We start from the raw sequence: 22,965 nt of genomic DNA on the forward strand, positions 1-22,965 counted from the left end.
TGCAATTGACCGGTGCATTGGGAGTGTTGGTTGCCTCCTAGGAAGACTCTGTGACCTGCCCCCTCGGGAGGAGGTCACCCAGAGGTCCCTTTGCCCTCTCTCTGACGCTGCTCCCTCCTCCCCTTCCCTGGCAGCCATCAGCTTCCTCATTGAAACCGGCACGCTGCTCCACTTCCCAGACACCAGCCACGGCCTGAGGAACCTCTACTTCCTCGACCCCATTTGGTTGTCCGAATGTCTGCAGAGGATCTTCAACATCAAGGGTTCCAGGTCAGTGGCCAAGAACGGGGTGATCAGAGCGGAGGACCTCAGGATGCTGCTGGTTGGGACCGGCTTCACGAAGCAGACAGAAGAGCAGTATTTCCAGTTTCTGGCCAAGTTTGAGATCGCCCTGCCAGTTGCCAACGACAGGTGAGGCCATGGGTGGATCTGTGCAGGCTGCTTCCTGGAGGAAGGAATTGGGGTGGAGCCGATGGTGGCTTGAGCAAGATTTCCAGGAACGGGCCATGACAATGACCCACCTGCCTGGGCTGGGGCTGCAGGGGGTGGGCTCAGCACCCGACCCCCACCCCCCGCTGGCAACTCCTTCCTATGCCTTGGGTGTCTCTTTTCAGGGAGTTCAAAGAAATCCATCAATTAAAAAGATATAGGAAAACGTGCAAGAATGACAGTGGCGTTAAAAATAACTTTGGGGAGGAGTTCCCATCATGCCTCAGTGGTAACAAACCCGACCAGTATCCATGAGGACTCAGGTTCGATCCCTGGCCTTGCTCAGTAGGTTAAGAATCCAGCATTGCTGTGAGCTGTGGTGTAGGATCCCACATTGCTGTGGCTGTGGTATAGACCAGCAGCTGCAGCTCCAATTCGACCCCTAGCTTGGGAACTTCCATATGCCACAGGTGCGGCCTTAAGAAGACATAGTAATAATAATAATAATAATAATAATAATAATGACTTTGGGGAGTTCATGCCTTGGAAGTTGATGGCTTGGTTATTTGCTGAATAAAAAATGGAATGAGTGACAAAGATGGCCATGCTAATTATATAGCTTGGTCCAAATGCTGAGAGGGCAGGGCCTGGAGGGGTACATGGGTTCCATCTAGTGATGCTCTGACCTAAACCAGCTTGGTGCTCAGGGTCTCCTGGCTCTAATTTCAGTTTCAGCCACTTCCTGGGTCTGATGCTGATGTTGGCAATGACACAGTAGCCAGAATGCCAAATCCACAGCTCTTTTCCATGCACATGCCATAGAACATGTCACCACTCTATCTCCAACCCCAGAGCTCCTGGGAGATACCTACTGAAGACTCCTAAGGAGCTAGCCTAGACCCTGTGTGGCCAGCCCAGCAATTCCATCGACACAAGCTGGGCCTTCTGGACCATCTCTGACTGAGTCCCCATCTAGATTTCACTTGGCCTTATAGCTCTGGGGGGGAGGCCACAGTGCTTCCTGCTCTAGCCCCTTGGGGTCAAGAGTGAGTCCTAAAAAGAGAAACCCCAAAGAGGAATCCAAAATCCACCTGACCCCTCACACCATGGCCTGGGTGTGCCCTTGACTTTGGCCCACGAAGAAGCAGACGTGAAGCAGCCTTTGAGTTCACAGCATCGCCAAGATCTGACAATTTTCTGGTTATTTTATTGACAGGTTAGAGGAATGAGGAGATATTAGCACTCCGTGAAAGCAAGTCAGCCATACAATCAAATCAGCCAAATCATTGCAAGTCCTCACGGAGGCTTATATTGCAGTGAGTCAGCCCATGGAGGCAGAATGCCTGATGTGAATTCCAGCTACCTTTCTTCTCTCATCTGTAAAATGGGAATAATGCTATTACCTACTAGCAGCATAGGCATTGTGAGGATTAAATTAGATAGTACATGTAAAATACGAAGTGTCTCCTATACCTGTGAGTTCCAAGGACATCATGTGTTATCAGTACTGTTGTTGTTTCTCTCTCTTTGTGATAAGTACTCATAGCCAGCAGTGTCTGATTCTATCTAAAGTCAGAAGCGGAGTTCCTGCTGTGGCTCAGTGGGATAAGAACCCAACTAGTATCCATGAGAATGCAGTTTTGATCCCCAGCCTCTCTCAGCGGGTTAAGGATCCAGCGTTGCAACAAACTGTGGAGTAGGTCAAAAACATGGCTCAGGTCTGGCATTGCTGTGGCTGTGGCGTAGGCCTGAAGCTGCGCTCCTGTTCAGACCCTAGCCTGGGAACTTCCATATGCCGCAGGTGCCACCTTAAAAAGAAAAACACAATAATAATAATAACAAAGTTAGGAGTGTCTGAGCAATTTGTCTTGTGCCCCAGGGACAAGGAATTCCAGCATCTTGAACCATAAGCTTTTCTATGGTCAAGAGCAATAGCAGTGCAAACAGTCATTCTCTGCTCCTTTTAAAGCATGGTTTTCAGGTTTTGACCTAAAGTCCTTGAACACCTCCTGTCCCTGCAAAAACCTTCAGGGCACTTCTAAGGCTCCCCATCCACTTGTGAGCATTTGTGCATCTTTGGTGGAGGGGCAGTGTTCCATGGCTGTCAGCATCTGGGAAGGGTTCCTGCCTGACCACTGAGGCAGACTTGAGGTGTAGGGTGAGCTGGCTCTGCATGCGGATGCCACGCAGCATCCCGGTCTGCATGGTTTTATATTCAACAGGCATGTGAAGAACTCACCTCTTAGTCATCCCTGCTAGTGACCGCTCTCCAGCAAGTGCAGGGAGTGGTGAGGGGGGCAGGGCTCTCCCAAGGCTCCACTCACCTTGAGAAGGGCTTCCATTGCCAGTCACCTTGAGAAGGGCTTTCTGTGCTGGCTTCTAAGTCGGCTCTGCCTTCCTCAGTGTTGAGCAGCTGCTCCGTGAACTGCAGCTGGGATGCCTCCCTTTGCACAGAGCACAACTGCCAGGTAGAAAGAAGCAGGAAGTTGCAGGGCTCCATCAGTGTAGGGGGTCTCGTGAGATCCAAGCTGCACTTGATACAGGCAGAGGAAGCAGGAAACATCACACTGGGCACTGACAAGGGCCTCCCGTTTGGAGAGATCAAAGAGATAAAGGGCTTCTCAGGACCTGGAGGGACTAAATCAGATCCTCTGCTGGAGAGCGCCTGGCTGTGGGGAGAGGCCCCCCAGCTGGGATGCTTGAGAAGGTCCTTTCTCCGAAGACCTAAAAATCACTGAAAAGGACCTAAAACTTCACTGTCTGCCCCCTGTGGGTCTCACCTACACAGCCCCTGTCCCTCCTTCTCTCACCCTGTGAGGTGGACATCTTTTCCCTTCCTGTGTCAGGAAGCAGAATCCCAACAGGGTTAAGCCATGTGCTGAAGACACAGGACTGACCCTTGGGTAGACTGCCCGCCATGCTGTCATTGAATTTTCCTTCCATGGTATTCTCAGGGAGTCTCTTCCAGAAAGGTCTAAAGGCACGTTATTGGACCTAAACTGATGTATTTTAAACTTAGGAAAGCTGAAGGCAAAACCTTTAAGAAAAAGGCACACCCAAAGGCTCTGCCCCGGCCGCCTTAGCTCCAGGGCACACAGAAGATACTGGTTTTCAGGGAATTCTTGGTGGGACACCCAGCGCCCTGTTTCAGCAGTTTTCAAGTGATCACAGTCCTGAATGGCTCACTGACACTGTGACTTAGCACCCTTACGATGAGTAAGAGTTCGCTCACAAAATGTGGTTCTTTGCACAAACAGCCTCCTTTTAACTTTTCAAGCAATTTTGTTGCTCCACTGGCCAAGGACAATAAAGAGCTTCTAAGACCAAAAGATGTTCTGTGACCCCAATATCTACATTGTCCTTGGAAATGTGCAGCTGCGTTTGTTTTTCCTTCACCACCCAGAGTTAATGTTAAGCGATTCCCCATTCTCAACCCAGTTTACAGAGAATCCACTGCCACTGGCTTTGTCTGTGTTTACGACCACGGATGTTTTCACGTCTTCCCTTACAAGTGTTTTAGTCTCTATCTCAAAGGCCTCGGGAAACAGATCCGCTGTGCCCAGCATTTATTCTCAGCATATAAATTACCCTTTCTTTCTAAAAATAAGATGGCAAAGGCCCTGGGAGGAAGGCACCGGGCAGTCCGTGCCACTTCAGCAGAGCCTGCCCCAGGCCAGGCCGTGTTCCCCCGGGTCAGGCCCCAGGCTCACCAGCTCCCTTGGATGTGTTTCAGCTATCTCCTGCCACATCTCCTTCCGTCCAAACCCGGTCTGGACACCCACGGCATGCGGCACCCCACGGCCAACACCATTCAGAGGGTGTTTAAGATGAGCTTCGTTCCTGTTGGCTTCTGGCAAAGGTTTATAGCACGGATGCTGATCAGCCTGGCCGAGATGGACCTCCAGGTAGTTGCATTTTCTGCAGAGGGCAATTTTTGCATGCTGCTGCACCCTGGTTGGAGGGAAGGAGGCGGGGGATGCCCCTTGCTTGAGGGGCCTGATGGAAGACCCTTTTCCCTTAGCAAAGCTACTGACTTAGGGCCTGGAGGCAAACACAGCATGGGTGCCTTCTCTCCTTTAGGCCCTCAAACCGTTCTGTGAATGCCAGCTCAGCACCCAACTGGTTTGGACAGACCACTCCCTTAAGAGTATGAGTTCCGATCTAACCCACTCAGCACCCCAGTGGATGTCAGAACACAGACAGCTAGGCCCCACTCAGGTTCTGGCCCAGGGGCTGTGGACAGGGATCCAAGAGCCTGCCATGGTGATGCTGCTGGTCAGGGACCACACCTGAAGAACCATGGCTTCAGAACTGCAGCTTGGCCATTCAGGCTGTGACTAGACTCCCTTGGTGAGTTCCAGAAAGACACAGACCAGACCCCAGACCCAGACCACTAAGTTGGAATCTGGGAGCAGCACCCACGCATCTATTTTTTAAAGGCTCCCCAGGTGATTCCACTGTCCAGTCAAGCTTGGGAACCACTGACCTAGAACTTGAACTTGAACTGGGGAGCAAGGAGTTCTTTTGTAGGTTCACCAGGCCATCAGTCCACATTCATTTCATTCAAGATAATCATATTGAGGAGTTCCCATCATGGCTCAGTTGTTAACTAATCCGACTAGGAACCATGAGGTTGCAGGTTCAATCCCTGGCCTTGCTCAGTGGGTTAAGGATCCCGCGTTGCCATGAGCTGTGGTGTAGGTCGCAGACGCGGCTTGGATCCCTCGTTGCTGTGGGCTGGCACAGGCTAGCAGCTACAGCTCTGATTTGACTCGTAGCCTGGGAACCTCTATATGCTGTGGGAGCGGCCCTAGAGAAGGCAAAAAGACCAAAAAAAAAAAAAAAAAAAGATAATCATATGAAAGTAGTAATTGTCCAGAGTGGTGGTTCTCAAAGTGGAGTTCCTGGACCAGCAGAATCAGCTTCACCTGGGAACTTGCTAGAAGTGCAGATTCTCTTGGGCCTGCCTCAGATCCATTTTATCAGAAACTCCAGGGTGGATCCCAGGGCCTTCCAGAGGATTCTGACCCACTTTACAGTGAGAGCCCCTGACATAAGCCAGGACTGTTGATAACTGACATGAAACTCAGCATGAGTTTGCTTTTGCCACATTCTTATCAAAAGGGCCCTTATGGAATTAAACTTCTTGGTTATTAAATATATTCTTTGATCGTCCCATTTTATTGAAAGGTTCAAAAATAAATGCAAGAGCCTGAAAATCGTAACTTTCACGGCTTCTGGGAGCCGGAGGGAGACTTGTTAGTAACACAGGAGGACGCATTGCCAGATGGAAGGGGTGGGCGCAAGGGCAGGTTCTTCCAGTGTTCCCGGTCACTCTGCCCTCCCTTTGAACTCTTCCTCCACCACATTCCAAGTGGGAGATCACCGAGCACCAGCTTCGTGTGAGGCCTGAGTCCTCAAGTGGGTTCAGTGGCTGGCGGGGGCCAGGACCCTTCCAGGCTGCATCCCTCACTCAGAATTAGACAAGAAGTCCTGTTGAAATTCAGATGAGGAAAAGGAATTGATTCTCAGAAGTAATCAAAGGCAGGCAGATTCAAGCACTGATAAGACACCACTTTTCAAATTAGCAAAGAGCTAATAGCCAACCCCAGAATCCAGAAAGTTCGCACAACCTGCTCAGTGGATAAACAGCCTCATCACCTTGAAAGTGATTCCTCACTAGGAATCCAGAGCCTGAAGACGTTCAACCCTTTTGATCCAATAATCCTATTTCTGTAAATCTGAACTAAGGAAATCATTTGAAAACAGAGAAAGCTCTGTGCTCTTTCATGTTCATCTGGTTTATCTGAAGGAGCAAAAGATTGGAATCAACCTAAAAGTCCAAGGAAGAGAATGATTCAGCAAATTACTATACTTAACTTTACTAATAAAATATTGAGCTTTAGAATGGAGTTTTTAATGGAGTAGGAAAAGCAAAATTTTTTAAAGTATGCACAGAAATCTAGAAATACAAAATTTCAAAACATGGCCCTAGCTGTTTTATAAATTCCCTGGAAATTCCCTGGTGGTACAGCAGGTTCAGGATCCACCATTGTCACTGCTGTGGCTCTGGTTACTGCTGTGGCACAGGTTCAATCCCTGGTCTGGGAACCTCCACATGCTGCAGGTGTGGCAAAAAAAAAAAAAAAAAAAGAGGGAAAAAAAAAACTGGAGTAAAATTTACCAAACTTTTCGTGGTCTCTCTATGTATTAAACTGATATTTTCTCTCTTTTATTTTTCTGTACTTTCCACATTTTCTGTGGTAACTTTTTGCTTGTAACATTAGAGAGGGAAAAGATTTGAAAAAGAAGAGCTATTTGCAATCCTTTGGGGGGAAATGTGTTCCCAGAGTATCCTGGAGACCCCTTTGGATAATGCAGCGTTTCATTTGGGAGCAGGAGGAGGGGTGGGAAGACAGATGGGGGTCATTTATCACGACGGGGCCAGGCCGGCCTCTTCAGAGCTCTGCTCAGGGCCAGCGAGGAGCCTGGAATACTTAAGCAGGATCTTTTCTCTGTCTTTCAGCTTTTTGAAAACAAGAAGAATACTAAAAGCAGGCACAGGAAAGTCACCATTTACAGTTTTACAGGAAACCAGAGAAATCGCTGCAGCACATTCAGAGTGAAAAGAAATCAGACCATCTATTGGCAGGAAGGGCTCCTGGTCACTTTTGACGGGGGCTACCTCAGGTAGGAGCATTTGGGAACCCACCTGACTGAGTTGGGTCGCTAGGATGCAGTGGAAGTGGCCCTCAGGGCAGCCCCCACGAGGAGACTGTCCATTTGGTGTCCAGAGTTCCGTTCCTAAGTGCTGCTCATTGTGGAACTTGCTAGAATAGGAAACCTTTCTGCAAATGTCTCAGAGTTTCACCATCTCCTCACCCCTCCTCCTCTCCCCTTGCAGAATTGGAAAGGCAGGCGAGAGTGTGGTGACCACAGCCCAGGACTAGAGGGGAGTGGGTGACCACTGAGCTCAGGGGTGAGAGCATCCAGCATACCCCTGGTCACTTAGGTGAGACCGGAAGGGGCCATGCAGCTTCCCAGCCCCAGCTTCTTGTCTGAAGACAGTGGCACTTGTTCCCTAGCCTGTATCCAACCATACCTACCTTAGCTCCCTTTTCCTCTTTTTTTTCATGAGATAGACATGAAGTCAGCTCAGCAGGTTAGTAATTTTTGTTTGTTTGTATGTTTGTTTGTTTGTTTAGGTACGCATTTGAGGCATATGGAAGTTCCCAGGCTAGGGATCGAATGGGAGCTACAGCTGCTGGCCTATGCCACAGCAACTTGGGATACGAGCCACATCTGCGACTACACCACAGCTCATGCCAATGCCAGATCCTTAACCCAGTGAGTGAGGCCAGGGATCGAATCCACATCCTCATGGTTACTAGTTGGATTCGTTTCCACTAGGCCACAGTGGGAACTCCCTAGTAAGTGATTTATAATCAAGTTTAGTACACACATGGAATTATTTAATACTTATCAGAAATTTTTCAAGAATCTTCTCCAGCTCTGTGAAAAGAGAGGGAAAAGGGGGAAAGTAAGTCTTTTGAAGGCCTGATTTGGGCCACTCTTGGTGCCTGCAGCTTTCATGGAGATGTTCGCATTTAAAGCTCATGGTCCCCACTTGGCAAATGAGAATCCTGTGGTTCGGAAAGGGAAAAGCCTTCCCCAGGTTCACACCCAAAGGTCATAGCCCAGCCTGAGTATCCCTTACTGCAAAGTCCTCGTTCTGTTCACTTCACTGTTGGGGGTGGGGAGCAGTGGTGGGGGACAGGTAGGACCACGTACACAAGTATAGAAACGCAGGAGCCCCCCGACAGTCCTGCCTGGGCCCCTGGGATTGCACCCTCACCTTGTGGGAAAGGAGGTTATCCCAGGGCCTTTCACAACCCATCACCAACTACGGATACCTTTTTGTTCTGGGTTGCAGTGTGGAGTCCTCAGACGTGAACTGGAAGAAGAAAAAAAGTGGGGGAATAAAAATCATCTGCCAGTCGGAAATGAGGGACTTCTCAGCAATGGCTTTTATCACAGACCATGTCAACTCCTTGATTGATCAGTGGTTTCCCGGTAAGAAAACATTCCTTTTATTATTATTATATTATTTTTTATTTTTATGGCCGCACCTGCAGCATATGTAAGTTTGCAGGCTAGGGGTCAAATCAGAGCTGCAGCTGCCAGCCTGCACCACAGCTACAGCCACACAGGATCCAAGCTGCATCTGCAACCTATACTGCAGCTTGCAGCGACACTGGATCCTTAACCCACGGAATGAGGCCAGGAATTGAACCCACATCCTCATGGATACTATGTTGGGCTCTTAACTTGCTGAGCCACAATGGGAACTCCAGAAAACATTGTTGAACGAGGTCTTGGCTCATGTTATTAATTCTTCTTCTTCTTTTTTTTTTTTTTTTTTTTTGCTTTTTAGGGCCATACCCACAGCATATAGAGGTTCCCAGGCTAGGGGTCGAATTGGAGTTACAGCTGCCAGCCTTCATCACAGCCATAGCAACTTGGGATCTGAGCCACATCTGCGACCTACACCACAGCTCATAGCAATGCAAGATCCTTAACCCACTGAGCAAGGCCAGGGATTGAACCTGCATCCTCATGGATGCTAGTCAGAATCATTTTCACTGAGCCATGACAGGAACTCCCTGTTATTAAAATTCTTTATAAATCAGTGTGGGGCTCCTTACTGGGAAAAGAGAAATTTCACTAGGATTCAGCCCAGGGAGCCCAGCAGGGTCCTAACAGCCCTCGGGCAGAGTCCAGAGCCCTGGGAGAGCCCAGCTCGGCATGTGTGCAGGTGCCATGGGGAAGATCCTGGGCAGGAGGTGACCCCTAGCTGCCCACAGCATATAGGAAGAAAGATGCCCCTGGGTACCATTCGTGGTCTGGGAAGACCTGGATGTGAGCTTCACGCAGTCTTGTTTATACAGGGAGGACCAGGCTTCCTAAATGGGTGGTGGGGAGGCTGCAGCTGGAGAGTCATCCCCTATGCAAGGGTGGGAGGGAAGGCTCCACACCTGCCAAGGCCTCCCTTCTCCTTCCCTGCCCACCACAGACCCCCAAATCCCAGCGGCAATCAGCCACACATGTGGCCCTTTCCAGTCGCTTTGATCAGCATTAACAGTCCACCCAAAGAAAATACTTTTTGAAGTGAAGCTGTTGAGGGGCCTCTGTTTGTTTTGCTACTGGAGTGGAGGCTGACCCACTGTGGGGCAGCCTTGCAGCTTCTTCCCCATGAGCCCTCAAGCCGGAAGGCTGGAGGCCGAAAGAGCAAAGAGTGGGTTTGGGATGGGAGCCCTGCTTCTGGCCTGCTATCCAGTCCTCTGGCCTCCCGAGCTGGCTTCCTCACCTGCAAGCCACCCCCGCATCCCAGGAGAGCATCAAAGAAAGTGCTTAAGAAACAGTAGCTGGGCGTGCTCCAGATCTTGCTCAGACACAAGGTCTGGGACCCCCCGGGGGGGTCAGTGGGAAGGATGACCTACAAGGAAAAAAACAGAAAGGGGCCTAAGAGAAGGCAATTTAGTGTGTGGGCTTTGGCAGTTGGGGGGTGCTTGGCCATCCATTTGAAACCTCCGGGCCCTTTGTAGCTCCCCACCAACCAGTGGTCCTCACAGCAGGTGGGGACCGGCTGAGGGCCTGAGACAGGGATGCTCAGGCACAGCAGCACCAGCCAGCTGGCAGGCTGCACCACACACATGTGCCCAGAAAGTTCTAGGAGCCCACCCTGCACAAAACAGAGTGTCAGTTTATCCTGCAGGCATCTCCATGGGGGCCCCCTTAGAGGGTGTTTCTTTGCACCTCCTTTCAGAGGCATGGAGAAAAGCTGTGTCTCCTGCCCAGGGTGTTTCTTTGCACCTCCTTTCAGAGGCATGGAGAAAAGCTGTGCCTCCTGCCCAGGGTGTTTCTTTGCACCTCCTTTCAGAGGCATGGAGAAAAGCTGTGCCTCCTGCCCAGGAGAACCCATGAAAAATAACTAGATTGTGTCTATTATAATTTGTACTCATTTCTCCTCCTGCATTGCTCTTGGAGAAAGGATCATATGTTTCTGATTTTAAGAACAGCTCCTTACTATTCGTGGTCAGGTCATTGGAGTGTGGTCAGATCCAATTTGCTGTCCTGTTGGGATAGGATGCTGTGTAGGAGGGATCCCCAAATTCTCAGCCCCTCCTTGGCCAGCTCAGGGTGCAGACAACCCCTCTGCGGCCCCTCTTGGCAAGTGTCTTTCAGGATCAAGGCTGGCACCCTCCAAAAAGGAACTGGAGTGTGGCAGTCACATTTCAGCCACTCCTGGGGGTCCAGGCCAAGGCAGACAGCCTCCCCTCCAGTGAAAGGCCCACCCACCTGCAATACAGCTGCTGCTCAGGGACCCACCTGCAGCCGGCTTCGTGTGAGCTGACCTCCTACCCTGTCCCCATTTAGCCCTGACAGCCACAGAGAGCGATGGGACCCCCCTGATGGAGCAGTACGTGCCCTGCCCGGTGTGTGAGACCTCCTGGGCCCGGCACACCGACCCAAGTGAGAGATCGGAGGACGTACAATACTTCGACATGGAGGACTGCGTGCTGACGGCCATCGAGCGGGACTTCATCTCGTGCCCCAGGCACCCCTACATCCCTGTGCCTCTCCAGGAGCTGGTGCCCGAGCTGTTCATGACCGATTTCCCAGCCAGGTATGCCACAGTGCCAATGACGCTTGGGACCCAGGGCTTCCCATCCAAGCCCAGGGAGCAGGGGGCAACTGAAGGAAACCAGGCTGTTGGCTCCCCATTCATTTGGAGGTCACAGCTGGCCCAGCTGAGTAGAGTACGTGGAGAACCTAGGCTCCCTCCCTGCATTAGCTAGCGCTGTGTTCCACTGAGCTGACCCTCCTCTGGTTCCTACTTTGCTGCCGGATCAATGAACAGAAGACAAACGCTCCTTAGTATCCAAGAAGGGGACGCACCCAGACCTACTGCTTCCTTTTCTTTTCTTGGCAAACACAGGCTCCTGATTACTGCCTTGTGACTGAGCATGTAGGTCCCTAAATCTGTTCTACCTATACTTGTAATCTAAGATAATAATGAACAATAATCTACCTATAATCTAAGATAATAACTGGGGAGAGAATGCTGGAGAAAAGAGGAAACGTTTTGTGGTCCCATCTCACAGGAAGTAGTCACAAAATCCAGGGTAAAGGATGGAATCTTCTGTAGTCATGGAAACCAGAAGCCATGATTTGGTCTCCTTGGAGACAGTTTGATACTGGTGATTAGCAATGTTTTTGGAGTTGTGAAGTCCTGTTGTTTTCTTATTCAAAGGATTGCTATTATTTGGTTTCTTTAAAGAACATTAAACTTGTTGGGGGGTTAAGAATATTTGTGTCATCATTTTTCCAAATTGCTGCCAAGAAAGTGGAAGTGGAGTACTCTGAGATATTGCAGGACTGGGGTTCCAAAGCACGCTGCTGGATGACTCTGTTAAATTTAGAAATCACTTCCTATGTTGGAAAAATTTCCCCCATAGTTCTTTTCAATATGCCCAGTTATCCCTTTGGCTGAAATGACAATTAAATAACACTCTTCTGCAAAATGACTTCCCTTTGTTCCTAGGTCTTTAACATGAAGGTTGTCACTTCTCAGAGACCACCTGCAGAGTTGTGTATACATAGGAGTTGTTTAACAGTCAGGTGCCCAATTAGGCAGCCCCAAATTTTAGAATTTTCATTTATTTGCTGAACCTAGTTATATTTTATGCCCCCCACAACCTGGGCTATGGTGTATACTGTGTGGAATCTGGAAAGCCACACTGGGGGTGGTTTGGATCTAATTGCAGGCTAGCATGGTTCTTAAACTCAGGCATTTGGTGGAGAGTTGAAAAGTCCAACAACCTGAACAGGATTTGCAATCCAGCAGAGACTCTCTGGAAACTTTGGCTGTGGCCAGCCATGGTCCCAAAGCATCACCCTCCCCCACTGGGAGTTCAGGCAGGTGGGGGCAGAGGCAATCCAGCATCCATGGAGGCTTGTCCTGTGTCCCCAAGTTCACAAGAATCCTAATGGAAAGCCCCAAGGGATCCCCAGCATTCCTACTATTCCCTGACTTAAGAGGCTCCCAAGGGCCCACCCTTACCAAGCAGGTGGTTTTGAGTGAGCACTCAGAGGACAGCCCAGTTCGTCTTCAGCTGCATCACCAAGAGCTCCAACTTTACAGTGGCATCTACCTTGAGTGTGATGTGGTCGAGCTAGACGAAGTCGGTGCACCTGCAAAACCTGTTCCGGGAAGATGTGGGAAACCACTACGTGGTCCATTGGGCCAGGCAAGCTCCAGGGAAGGCACCTGGCAGGGGTGGCTGATGCAGAACCCTGGTGGACCTCAGGAGAGCAGGGCCAGCCCTGAAACAGGAGGGCATTGGCTCCCTCGCCTTCCCTCCTGCCCTCCCTCCATCCCTCCCTCTTTCCCTCCCTTCCAGGAGTGACTTGCACAGTATTTCCAAAAGCCCAACCCAAATCTCCCTTTTATCTAGGGTTAGAACACAAAGATGGGTGAGGTCTAAAGTCCCTGCCCTTGGGTGAAATCCTAGCCACCAGTTGTGGGGACACAGGTCATGTTGCTCAGAAGCTCTTCATGGCCGTTTACCTAATACTTTGCTGAACAAAAAGAAGAAATGAGATGGAAATTCCCTCTTGGTGCAGTGGGTTAAGGATCCAGCATTGCGCAGCTGCAGCGCAGGCTGCAACTGCAGCTTGGGTTCAATCCCTGACTCAGGAACTTCCACACACGCTCCCCCCGCCACAAAAAAAAAATTAAAAAATAAAAATAAAAAGAAATGATGAAACCACCAACCCAGCTGTCAATAAATGCAGTTTGTCTGATGGATACTAGCTCTCAAAGCATAGACTCTTTTGGAGGAAAATGTCCGAAAGAATTCTTTTACTGTGTCCACCGCTTTCAGAGGCTTCACCCCTTGCCGTTCACCACCCACACCTCTGAGGCCATTGCTCTGATGAGCCTGCTTTATAGAGGAGGAGACCAAGGCTCGTCCAGGCAACGTAACCTGCCAAGGGCTGGGATTTATCCCAGATCTGTCTGACTCTACAAGTGCCTTTGACCCCTGACTCTCCACAATGGGAATGAATGGCCAAGCACATCCTTGTACCCGTCCAGCCCAGGACCCACCTCCCACCTCGGCAGGCCTCTCCGGGGGCAGAGAGCAGTTTGAGAGATCTCTTCTGACCCCCACCCTGTGTTTCTGACAGGCTCTTCCTGGAGAACAGCAAGCTGGAGCACAGCGAGGATGAGAGCGCCATCCTGGGGCAAGGTGGGAGCGGCACCGTCATCTACCGGGCCAGGTACCAAGGCCAGCCCGTGGCGGTGAAGCGATTCCAGATCAAGAAATTCAAGAACTTTGCTAATGCCCCTGCAGGTAAACGGGGCCCTGCATCATGTTCCCTAGGTCCAAACGCACCACCTTGAGGATGCCTGAGGCCACAGTGGCTGGGATGGAGGGTGGGCTCCATCTGTATGTCTTCTCGGGAGAAATGTCTATTCAGGTCTTTTGTCAAGGCACAGAAAACTCAGAATCATAGAAAAATATGTATATGTTAAAAAAAAAAACAACAAAAAAAAAACAGATCAGGAGTTTCCTGGTGGCGTAGTGGTTAAAGATTGGGTATTGTCATCACTGCTATGGCCAAGGATGAGGCCAAGCAGGGAAGGCCTGGAAATGGCTTTTGGAGATTATTCACGTCTGGGTGAGAGCCACATGAGGCGTCCTTACAATTTCCATCTGCTCTGCATCTGTGGTGGGCACACAGTCAGACCTCAGGTGGACCCCTCACCCTGGGGGACCCCCCCAACCACTATAGGAAGGATGGTGGGTGCTCCAGATGAATGGATTAGAAGCCAGTGTAGGTAGCTTTGCCCCCACCCCTCCCCTCAAAGGAGTGCACACCCTCTAGTCTTGGCATGCTGAGGTCCACACATCAGGTGCTCAAAGAGGTTGAGCCACTTGTCACCACTCAATACTCAGCCAGTGCAAGGGCTGGGAAACCTCCTCCCTTCCAGCTGGCTAGATACCACATCTCTCACTGCCCCCTGCTTAGCACAGCTATCCTTATGATCACAAAAGGAGTTCATGCTGCGTGGGCATGTAGATAATTCTTTGCTTAATAAAAAGAAATGAGGGAGTTCTGTGCACTACAGGATCGGCAGGGTTTCTGAGACACCAGAATGCAGGTTCAATCCCTGGCCTGGCCCAATGGGTTAAAGGATCTGGCATTGCCGCAGCTTCGTTGTAGGTTGCAGTTGTGGCTCAGATCTGACCCCTGGCCCAACAGCGCCATACACTGTGGGACAGCCAAAAAAAAATAAAAAGAAATGGGAAAATGATTAACCTTGCCATCAATAAATGCAGTTGATCTGATGGATACTAGCTTTCAAGGCACAGAAGACTTATTTTTTTTAATGATTTTTATTTTTTTCCATTATATCTGGTTTAGTGTTCTGTCAGTTTTCTACTGTACAGAATGGTGACCCAGTTACACATACATGTATACATTATTTTTTCTCACATTATCATGCCCCATCATAAGTGACTATATTTATAATTCCCAGTGCTATTCAGAAGATCTCATTGCTTATGCATTCCAAAGGCAATAGTTTGCATCTATTAACCCCAAATTCCAAGTCTGTCCCACTCCCTCCCCCTCCGCCTTGGCAACCACAAGTCTGTTCTCCATGTCCATGATTTTCTTTTCTGTGGAAAGATTCATTTGTGCCATATGTTAGATTCCAGATATGTGATATCATATGGTATTTGTCTTTCTCTTTCTGACTTACTTCATTTAATATGAGAGTGTCTAATTCCATCCAAGTTGCTGTAGATGGCATTATTTTGTTCTTTTTTGTGGCTGAGTAGTATTCCATTGTGCATATATACCACATCTTCTTCACCCATTCATCTATCTGTGGACATTTAGGTTGTTTCCATGTCTTGGCTATTGTGAATAGTGCTTCAATGAACATACAGGTGCATGTGTCTTTTTCAAGGAAAGTTTTGTCTGGATATATGCCCAAGAGTGGGATTGCTGGGTCATATGGTAGTTCTATATTTAGTTTTCTGATGTACCTCCATACTGTTTTCCATAGTGGTTGTCCCAATTTACATTCCCACCAACAGTGTAGGAGGGTTCCCTTTTCTCCACACTTTCTCCAGCGTTTGTTATTTGTGGACGTATTAATGATGGCCATTCTGACTTGTATGAGGGGGTACCTCATAGTAGTTTTGATTTGCACTTCTCCATTAATCAGTTATAAGCATTTTTTCATGTGCTTGTTGGCTATCTTCTTGGGAGAAATGTCTATTCAGGTCTTTTGTCAAGGCACAGAAAACTCAGAATCATAGAAAAATATGTATATGTTAAAAAAAAAAAAAAAAAAAAACAGATCAGGAGTTTCCTGGTGGCGTAGTGGTTAAAGATTGGGTATTGTCGTCACTGCTATGGCCTGGGTTCAGTCCTTGGCCTGGGAATTCCTGCTTGACTCAGGGGCAGCCAAAAAAATAAATTATTTAAAAGATTAAAAATTAAGAAACAGATAAGAAAGGAAGAGATAAAATTGTAATTATGTGAAGAGAATATAAATCTAAGAAACCTTATTGACAAACATCAGAGCCAATAAGCGTTTGGTAAAGTTCCTAAATGTGAACTCAACGTCAAATTCAGCAGCAATGCCCCATTAGCAAATGCGTTCCATGACAGCAATTAAACCACAAGGTACTGAGGAATAATTAATATGTATCATTCAGTTCTCATCTAAATTCCAGCAGGGTGTGCATGTGTGTGTGAAATCTCACCCATTCTAACATACATATAAAATGACAAAAAAAAAAAAAAAAACCAAGAACAGCCGAGAAAATACCACAGTGGAAGACAAAGGAGAGAGGCTGGCCCAGCAAATGTCCTGACTCATGAATCTACAGGCTTAAGGCATTTTTCTCCAGGCACAGTGTCTCTTGGAGGCTGACACGAGACAGAGATGACGTTGAAATTCAGCAGAACCGCTGACTACTCCCTAAACTGGGGCAGAGTCAAAAATTCATTCTTAATGGGTTAAAGACCCACAGCAAAAAACCAAAGCTTTTACACTTAAAAAACAAATTTGCCTGGCCCACACATAGATCTGGCACAATTGATGCATTTTAATTGCCAAGATTTTCTTCCTGCTGTTTAAACTTCCAAGTCCAATGATCCCTAATTTTAAAATCCGAACATAGGGGAGGGATAGATCAGGACACAAGAGGATGAGCAAGCCTGGGGGACAGTGCTCCATGTCCTCAGGGCTGGCCACAGCCTGCTGGGTGACATCCTGCTCCTCTAGCTGGTGGGAGAGGCCCTCAGGGGGGGACTCTGGCAAGCACCTTCCATGGGGGATGCGTTTCAAGGCCATTGGGAAAAGGTTGAGCACAGCCCGCTACTGGCTGCTGATATTTCTTCTCTGGCCCAAGATGACGTTGTCACAAGCCCATGGCTGCCCCATGATTTTCCCTCTGGTTGACAAGAGGGTGGTGGTCCTTTCTGCCTTCTGTGGTCCTGGCTTCTGGCAGGGAGTAAGGTGAGCAGCAGTGGCCAAGCCTTGCACCCCAGTGAATGAGCTGTGGGGGCCTGGTTACATGCCAGGCTCAGGGGTGCAGAATTAGAAAAAGATCCAACTGAGGCCCCCAGGCAGCAGGGTGGAGCGAGGGCTGGGGGAGGGGTGGCGAGGGCGGAGACACGTGGTCCTCCCTGGAGTGTGACAGAACAAGTGCAGCCCCTGAGGAGGAAGGGGGTTACAACCAGCCGGACACCTCAGGAATGCCACCATTTGGGACCAGATTTGGGGTCATGATAGCTGAGTGACTTAGAATGCACAGCCTGGCCAAACCTGGCCCACGAGCCCCGGGAGGGCAGCTCTGAGTGTGGCAGCCTCCGCCCCCCCCCAGCCCCAGTCACCCTGGATGGGCTGCCCCAGTGCTGATGCTGTGCTCTCCCCACAGACACCATGCTGAGGCACCTGCGGGCCACGGACGCCATGAGGAACTTCTCAGAGTTCCGGCAGGAGGCCAGCACCCTGCATGCCCTGCAGCACCCCTGCATCGTGGCCCTCATTGGCATCAGCATCCACCCACTCTGCTTCGCCCTGGAGCTCGCCCCGCTGGGCAGCCTCAATACCGTGCTGTCTGAGAAGGCAAAAGGTAACCACCACACCCAGAATCTTCCACAGGGACTGCCTGGGGCTCTCAGCCTGATCCAGCCCGTGCCAGGCCTAAGAGCACCACCCCCCACGTGCTGGGAAGCCCATGTCCCAAGGAGCCCTCAGGGGCCAGGCGCACCTGCCCACAGCCCACATGCGACGGCCTGTGGGGAGAAAGGAGGTTTGCCAGGTCTGAACACTGGGGGTGGTGTTGGCCTGACTGGAGGAGTCGGATAGAACCATATTCCAAGTCTGGGTTCTTTGCCATCACCCAGGAACTTGTCCATTTACTCATCCGTCAAAGGAAGGTGGTAATAGACCTGCTGAGAAAACAGTCAAAAGCATTAAGAGAGGCAGCCCAGGGGGTTCCTGTCGTGGTTCAGTGGTTAAGGAATCCGACTAGGAACGATGAGGTTGCAGATTCAATCCCTGGCCTTGTTCAGTGGGTTGAGGATCTGGTGTTGCCGTGAGCTGTGGTGTAGGTCTCAGACGTGGCTCGGATCCCATGTTGCTATGGCTCTGGTGTAGGCCGGCAGCTGTAGCTCTGATTGGACCCCTAGCCTGGGAACCTCCATATGCCTTGGGAGCAGCCCCAGAAAAGGCAAAAAGACAAAAAAAAAAAAGAGAGAGAGAGGCAGCCCTGGGGGGCCTGTAAGGCCACCACTACATAAACCTCCCCTTTGGCCCTAATGCACATACAACTCCACCATTGTTAAAGGGACCCTATATATATATATATATATTGCTTTTTAGGGCCACATCTGTGACATATGGAAGTTCCCAGGCTAAGGACCAAATCGGAGCTGCAGCTGCCGGCCTACACCACAGCCACAGCAATGCGGGATCCAAGCCGCATCTGTGACCTACACCACAGCTAACGACAATACCAGAACCTTAACCCACTGAATGACTCCAGGAATCAAACCCAAATCCTCATGGATAATAGTTGGGATCATAACCTGCTGAGCCACAACAGGAATTCCATATCTTATATTACTGTTTAACCAAATTTTAAAATAATTACCCTGTTGCAGTTCCCGATGTAGTACAACAGGATCAGTGGCATCTTGGGAGCATTGGGAAGCAGCTTCAATCCCCGGCCCTGCACAGCCGGTTAAGGTTCCAGCATTGCCACAGCTGTGGCTTAGGTTGCAGTTGCAGCTCAGATCTGATCCTTAGCCAGGGAACTCCATATGCTGCTGGGAGGCCAAAAAAGAAAAAAAAAAATTTACCCTTAGAGATAGGTAACTAAATTCCAAGGACCTGACAGAGGGAAAGAGGTAGCTGTCTTTAACTCAGGAAGAAAAAATTCACTGAACAGCCATCACTTCTCCCTCCAGGGAAGAGAATTTTTTTCTTTTTAATGAAGTTCTTACACCTGCAACTCACCCCTTGACAGTACCTCAATCTTGGCCTGAGATGAACTCTTGGAATGTTGAATCCTTGCTCTTTCAGTAAAAACACCAACCATTGCAGGCATGAGATACCATAAAAGAAGCTGTAACAACAAGCATTTCTAACCTAAGGAATCTTTACTTAGGAAAGTTGTTCTCTGTTTCTTCTGGCATTCAGCCGAATGCTGAATGAGTTGGTTGAATATAAAGTAAAATAAGAGTAAGGAAAATAGGAGTAAGAAGAGAGTGGGAGTTCCCTTGTGGATCAGTGGGTTAAAGATCCAGTGCTATCACTACTGTGGCTTGGTTTCAATCCTTGGCCCTGGAATTTCCACATGCTGCGGGCACAGCCAAAAAAACAAACGAAAAAAACAAAACAAAACAAAAAAGAAAGAAAAGGAAAATAGAAAGTTGTTATGATGACAGTTTGATATTTTTTTCTTTGCAAAGACTCTTCCTTTATACCCCTGGGACACATGCTCACCCAAAAAATAGCCTACCAGATAGCCTCCGGCCTGGCCTACCTGCACAAGAAAAACATCATCTTCTGTGACCTGAAGTCAGACAATATTCTGGTCTGGTCTCTGGACGTCAAGGAGCACATCAACATCAAGCTGTCAGACTATGGCATCTCCCGGCAGTCGTTTCACGAGGGCGCCCTTGGCGTGGAGGGCACTCCCGGCTACCAGGCCCCAGAGATCAGGCCTCGCATCGTGTATGATGAAAAGGTATGCACCCTTTGCAAGGTCAGCTTGGGGGTCCTGGCAGCACCTGCTATTTTGGGGCTTCATGCCCCCCCAAACACACACCTCTGTCTTGCTTATGCCCAACTGGCAAGTGCTTGCTTGACCCAGGAGACACAAGGGCCTGTGTCCACTTCGTAATATTGAGAGTGACTTCTCCTTAGCATCAGCCAGCCTCAGAATTCTCAAACCTTGGTTGAGAAATAGAGTGAAAGCTGTTCACAGTGGACAAAAGTCCAAGATGGAGATAAGTCCAGATTTGGGTCTCCTAACTCTGCCGTTTAGATGTGCCAAATGAGGACAGAGGACCAGCCCCACAGGTGCTTGAGAGGAACAGACAGATAAGGATAATAAAGGCTCCTGGTCAAATGGAAAGGCAGCATCATCCAAGCCAGGAGAAGAGAGGGAGATCTGGTGGGACAGCCACATGGTCAGCCTTGGCCGAGATGATGCTAAATGTTTGCCTTCCTCCCTTGGAGCTGTTTGTTGCAGGCACACAGACAACTTAAAATCACATTACTCACTTGTCATCTAGTACCAGCCCGGGTTAATTAATCGCCCAGCGGTGAAACCTCTGGTCTGTAATTTCTCATTACTTGGTGATTTATAGATGGGCCATTGACTAATTGCTTTAAGAATAACATGAGCATGTGTAGTTTAACCTGGCACCTGGGGCTATTTACCAGTATAGAAAAGGCAAATCAGAGTGACAGAAATAAGCTTCTTAGTAGCAGATGACACAGACAAGGCACCTGAAAACTAAATTTATAACAGGAACCTTCACATTGAAAAAACTCTCAAATCTGTCTTAACCATTCTCCTGCTAAAAAGCTATTTTTTTGCCACTCCTGGAGGCCTGTGTAACTCTCTCCTTTCCAGGTCTTTTTATGATATTTAGAGGAATCAAGATTTTATGATCTGGGAGATGTTCCCCTCTTGATGATTTGTATATACTGCTGTCCTACTAGCAAGCATGTTAAGCTGAGAGTCTGCAATTTCCTGCCTTGTTATGATACATAAGGAAAGGGATCATGGCATCCTTGGAGCCCTTAACTAGTGCCTGACAGTTAGCAAGTTCTCAGTATGCATTTAGTGGATGGCTGGCTGGATGGAAGTATAGGAGGATGGATGGGTAAATGGACAGAAGGATAGTCAGATGGCTGCAAGTGTGGGTAGACAGGAAGATGGCTAGAAGGGCAGGTGATCAGGTAGATGGATGGATGGGTGGGTGAACAGTTAATATGGTTCATGGAAGGTAGATGGAAGGATGGATAGATGGATGGATGAGGAAGGAAGGGAGGGAGGGAAGAAGAAAGGAAAAGGAGAAGAACCAGAAGATAGATGGGCAGAGGGACAGAATGGTGGCTTGTCAGTTGTTTGGTGGGAGGTTTGGTGAGGTAGCGTGAGGTGGATGGATTGATGGAATTGATGAGTGTCTCCCTTTGGGCAAGGCCCATTCTTTCCTTATCTAATGCGTCTTCCCACTCCCTCCATCTCAGGGCCACTTTGCAAGATCTGCTGGGCCCAGGCAGGGGACCTGACTTGGCTTGCCTCTCTGCCCAGGTAGACATGTTTTCCTATGGGATGGTGCTCTATGAGTTGCTGTCCGGACAGCGGCCTGCACTGGGCCACCACCAACTTCAGATTGCCAAGAAGCTGTCCAAGGGCATCCGCCCAGTCCTGGGGCCACCGGAGGAAGTGCAGTTCCATCGACTCCAGGCTCTCATGATGGAGTGCTGGGACACGAAGCCTGAGAAGGTACCTGGGAGCGGAGCCTGGGGGCCCACAGCTCCTGCCAGGGGTGGAGGCTGTGGGTCTCCAGAGTGCACATGTATTGGAGCTCTCTGGTGGTGCAGTGGGTTAAGGATCCAGCATTGTCACTGCTGTGGCTCAGGTCACTACTGTAGCATAGGTTTGATACCTGACCCAGGAACTCCCTTATGCTATAGGCATGGCCAAAAAAGCAAAAAACAGCAAGGCTGAGGGCATGTGTATAACTGCCTGCCCACCCTTCCCTAAGGGTCTAGAATAAATGCAGCAACACTTTCCTACTCACCTCTTCTACCAATAGATGTTAACTGCCTTTAATACACCCAGTTCATTTTCTTTGCATGGGTGTTGCTCTCAGGAAAAATGAAGTTTCTTTCCCTCCCAGTATTCATGTTACATCATCCTGCAAATAAACCAAACCAACCCTTTTATAGCAAGACAGCCCCTGAGCAAGGGCAGAGAGAACGTGTGTGCGCGTCTCTCTCCAAAGTAATGGGAGGAAGGTTTGCTCCTAAGAAGCAAGAGCCATGTTACCATTTTGAAGCTAGTCCTTTTAGGAAGAGACTGGTGGTTTTAAGATTAAAACTCATTTATCAAATTAGATGGTGCTAATTTAATGTGTTGAGGATAAATGAGATCCGAGAAAAACTCTTTAGAAGATTGTTTGTCCCTGGACTTGGGGCGGGGGTGGAATATCAGAGGTTAGGCTGAGCTGACCCCCTTTGAGTTCATGGACGACAGTCACCATCCAGACGCAGAGGCAAAGGGTTTGTTTCTGGCATTTGAAGTTGTTTCGGCCTCTTGCTTTGACTGGGTCCTGAATAAGCAGCTCCACTACTTCCTTCCTGGTTCAAGACCCTTAGTGTCTCAGACAGGCTGAGCATCCATCTGGTTGAAAACCGACCCTTGTTTACAACCCTGATGGCCTCTCTCCTGCAGCGACCGCTGGCCCTGGCAGTGGTGAGCCAGATGAAGGACCCGACCTTCGCAACCTTCATGTACCAGCTGCCCTGTGGGAAGCAGACGGCCTTCTTCTCGTCCCAGGACCAAGAGTACATGGTGGTGTTCTGGGACGGGAAAGAGGAGTCTAGGTAAAGCCTGAGGTTTACAGGGCCCTGCTGGTATCAGAGTTAGGGTGGGGGGCGCATCGTGGACTTGGGGAGCAGTCGGGGACAACCATGATGAGAGATGTTTAGCAGACAGGGCTTGAAAGCCTGTTGGAGCCTGCTCAAGAGAAAAAACAGTCTACATGCCTGCAGATGGGCACGCGTGGGTTTGTGGATAAGAGAAGCAGAGAAAAGATGTCTGCTGAGGATGGGGGGTTAAAGGCGAGGGGTTGTTTTAAGATGGGGGAGTTATTTGCAGCTTGAGAGTAGAGGTGAATGATACTGGGAGTCGGGAGAGA

General features: G+C 49.2%; 1 protein-coding gene across 4 annotated transcripts in view; it reads left to right on the forward strand.

Moving 5' to 3' along the window:
• LRRK1 (leucine rich repeat kinase 1) overlaps nucleotides 1-22,965 on the forward strand; it is a 130,484-nt gene that overhangs the window by 96,973 nt on the left and 10,546 nt on the right. For all 4 annotated transcript variants that reach the window (XM_021098586.1, XM_021098597.1, XM_021098590.1 and 1 more), the window contains 10 exons: nucleotides 135-411; nucleotides 4,163-4,334; nucleotides 6,956-7,119; nucleotides 8,363-8,502; nucleotides 10,867-11,116; nucleotides 13,681-13,847; nucleotides 17,457-17,654; nucleotides 19,498-19,775; nucleotides 21,354-21,548; nucleotides 22,500-22,651. In XM_021098586.1, coding sequence (XP_020954245.1) covers nucleotides 135-411; nucleotides 4,163-4,334; nucleotides 6,956-7,119; nucleotides 8,363-8,502; nucleotides 10,867-11,116; nucleotides 13,681-13,847; nucleotides 17,457-17,654; nucleotides 19,498-19,775; nucleotides 21,354-21,548; nucleotides 22,500-22,651 — 1,993 coding nt within the window. The remainder of the gene's footprint in view (nucleotides 1-134; nucleotides 412-4,162; nucleotides 4,335-6,955; nucleotides 7,120-8,362; nucleotides 8,503-10,866; nucleotides 11,117-13,680; nucleotides 13,848-17,456; nucleotides 17,655-19,497; nucleotides 19,776-21,353; nucleotides 21,549-22,499; nucleotides 22,652-22,965) is intronic.

This window comes from Sus scrofa, chromosome 1, assembly GCF_000003025.6.
Source record: "Sus scrofa isolate TJ Tabasco breed Duroc chromosome 1, Sscrofa11.1, whole genome shotgun sequence".
Lineage (NCBI taxonomy): Eukaryota > Metazoa > Chordata > Mammalia > Artiodactyla > Suidae > Sus > Sus scrofa.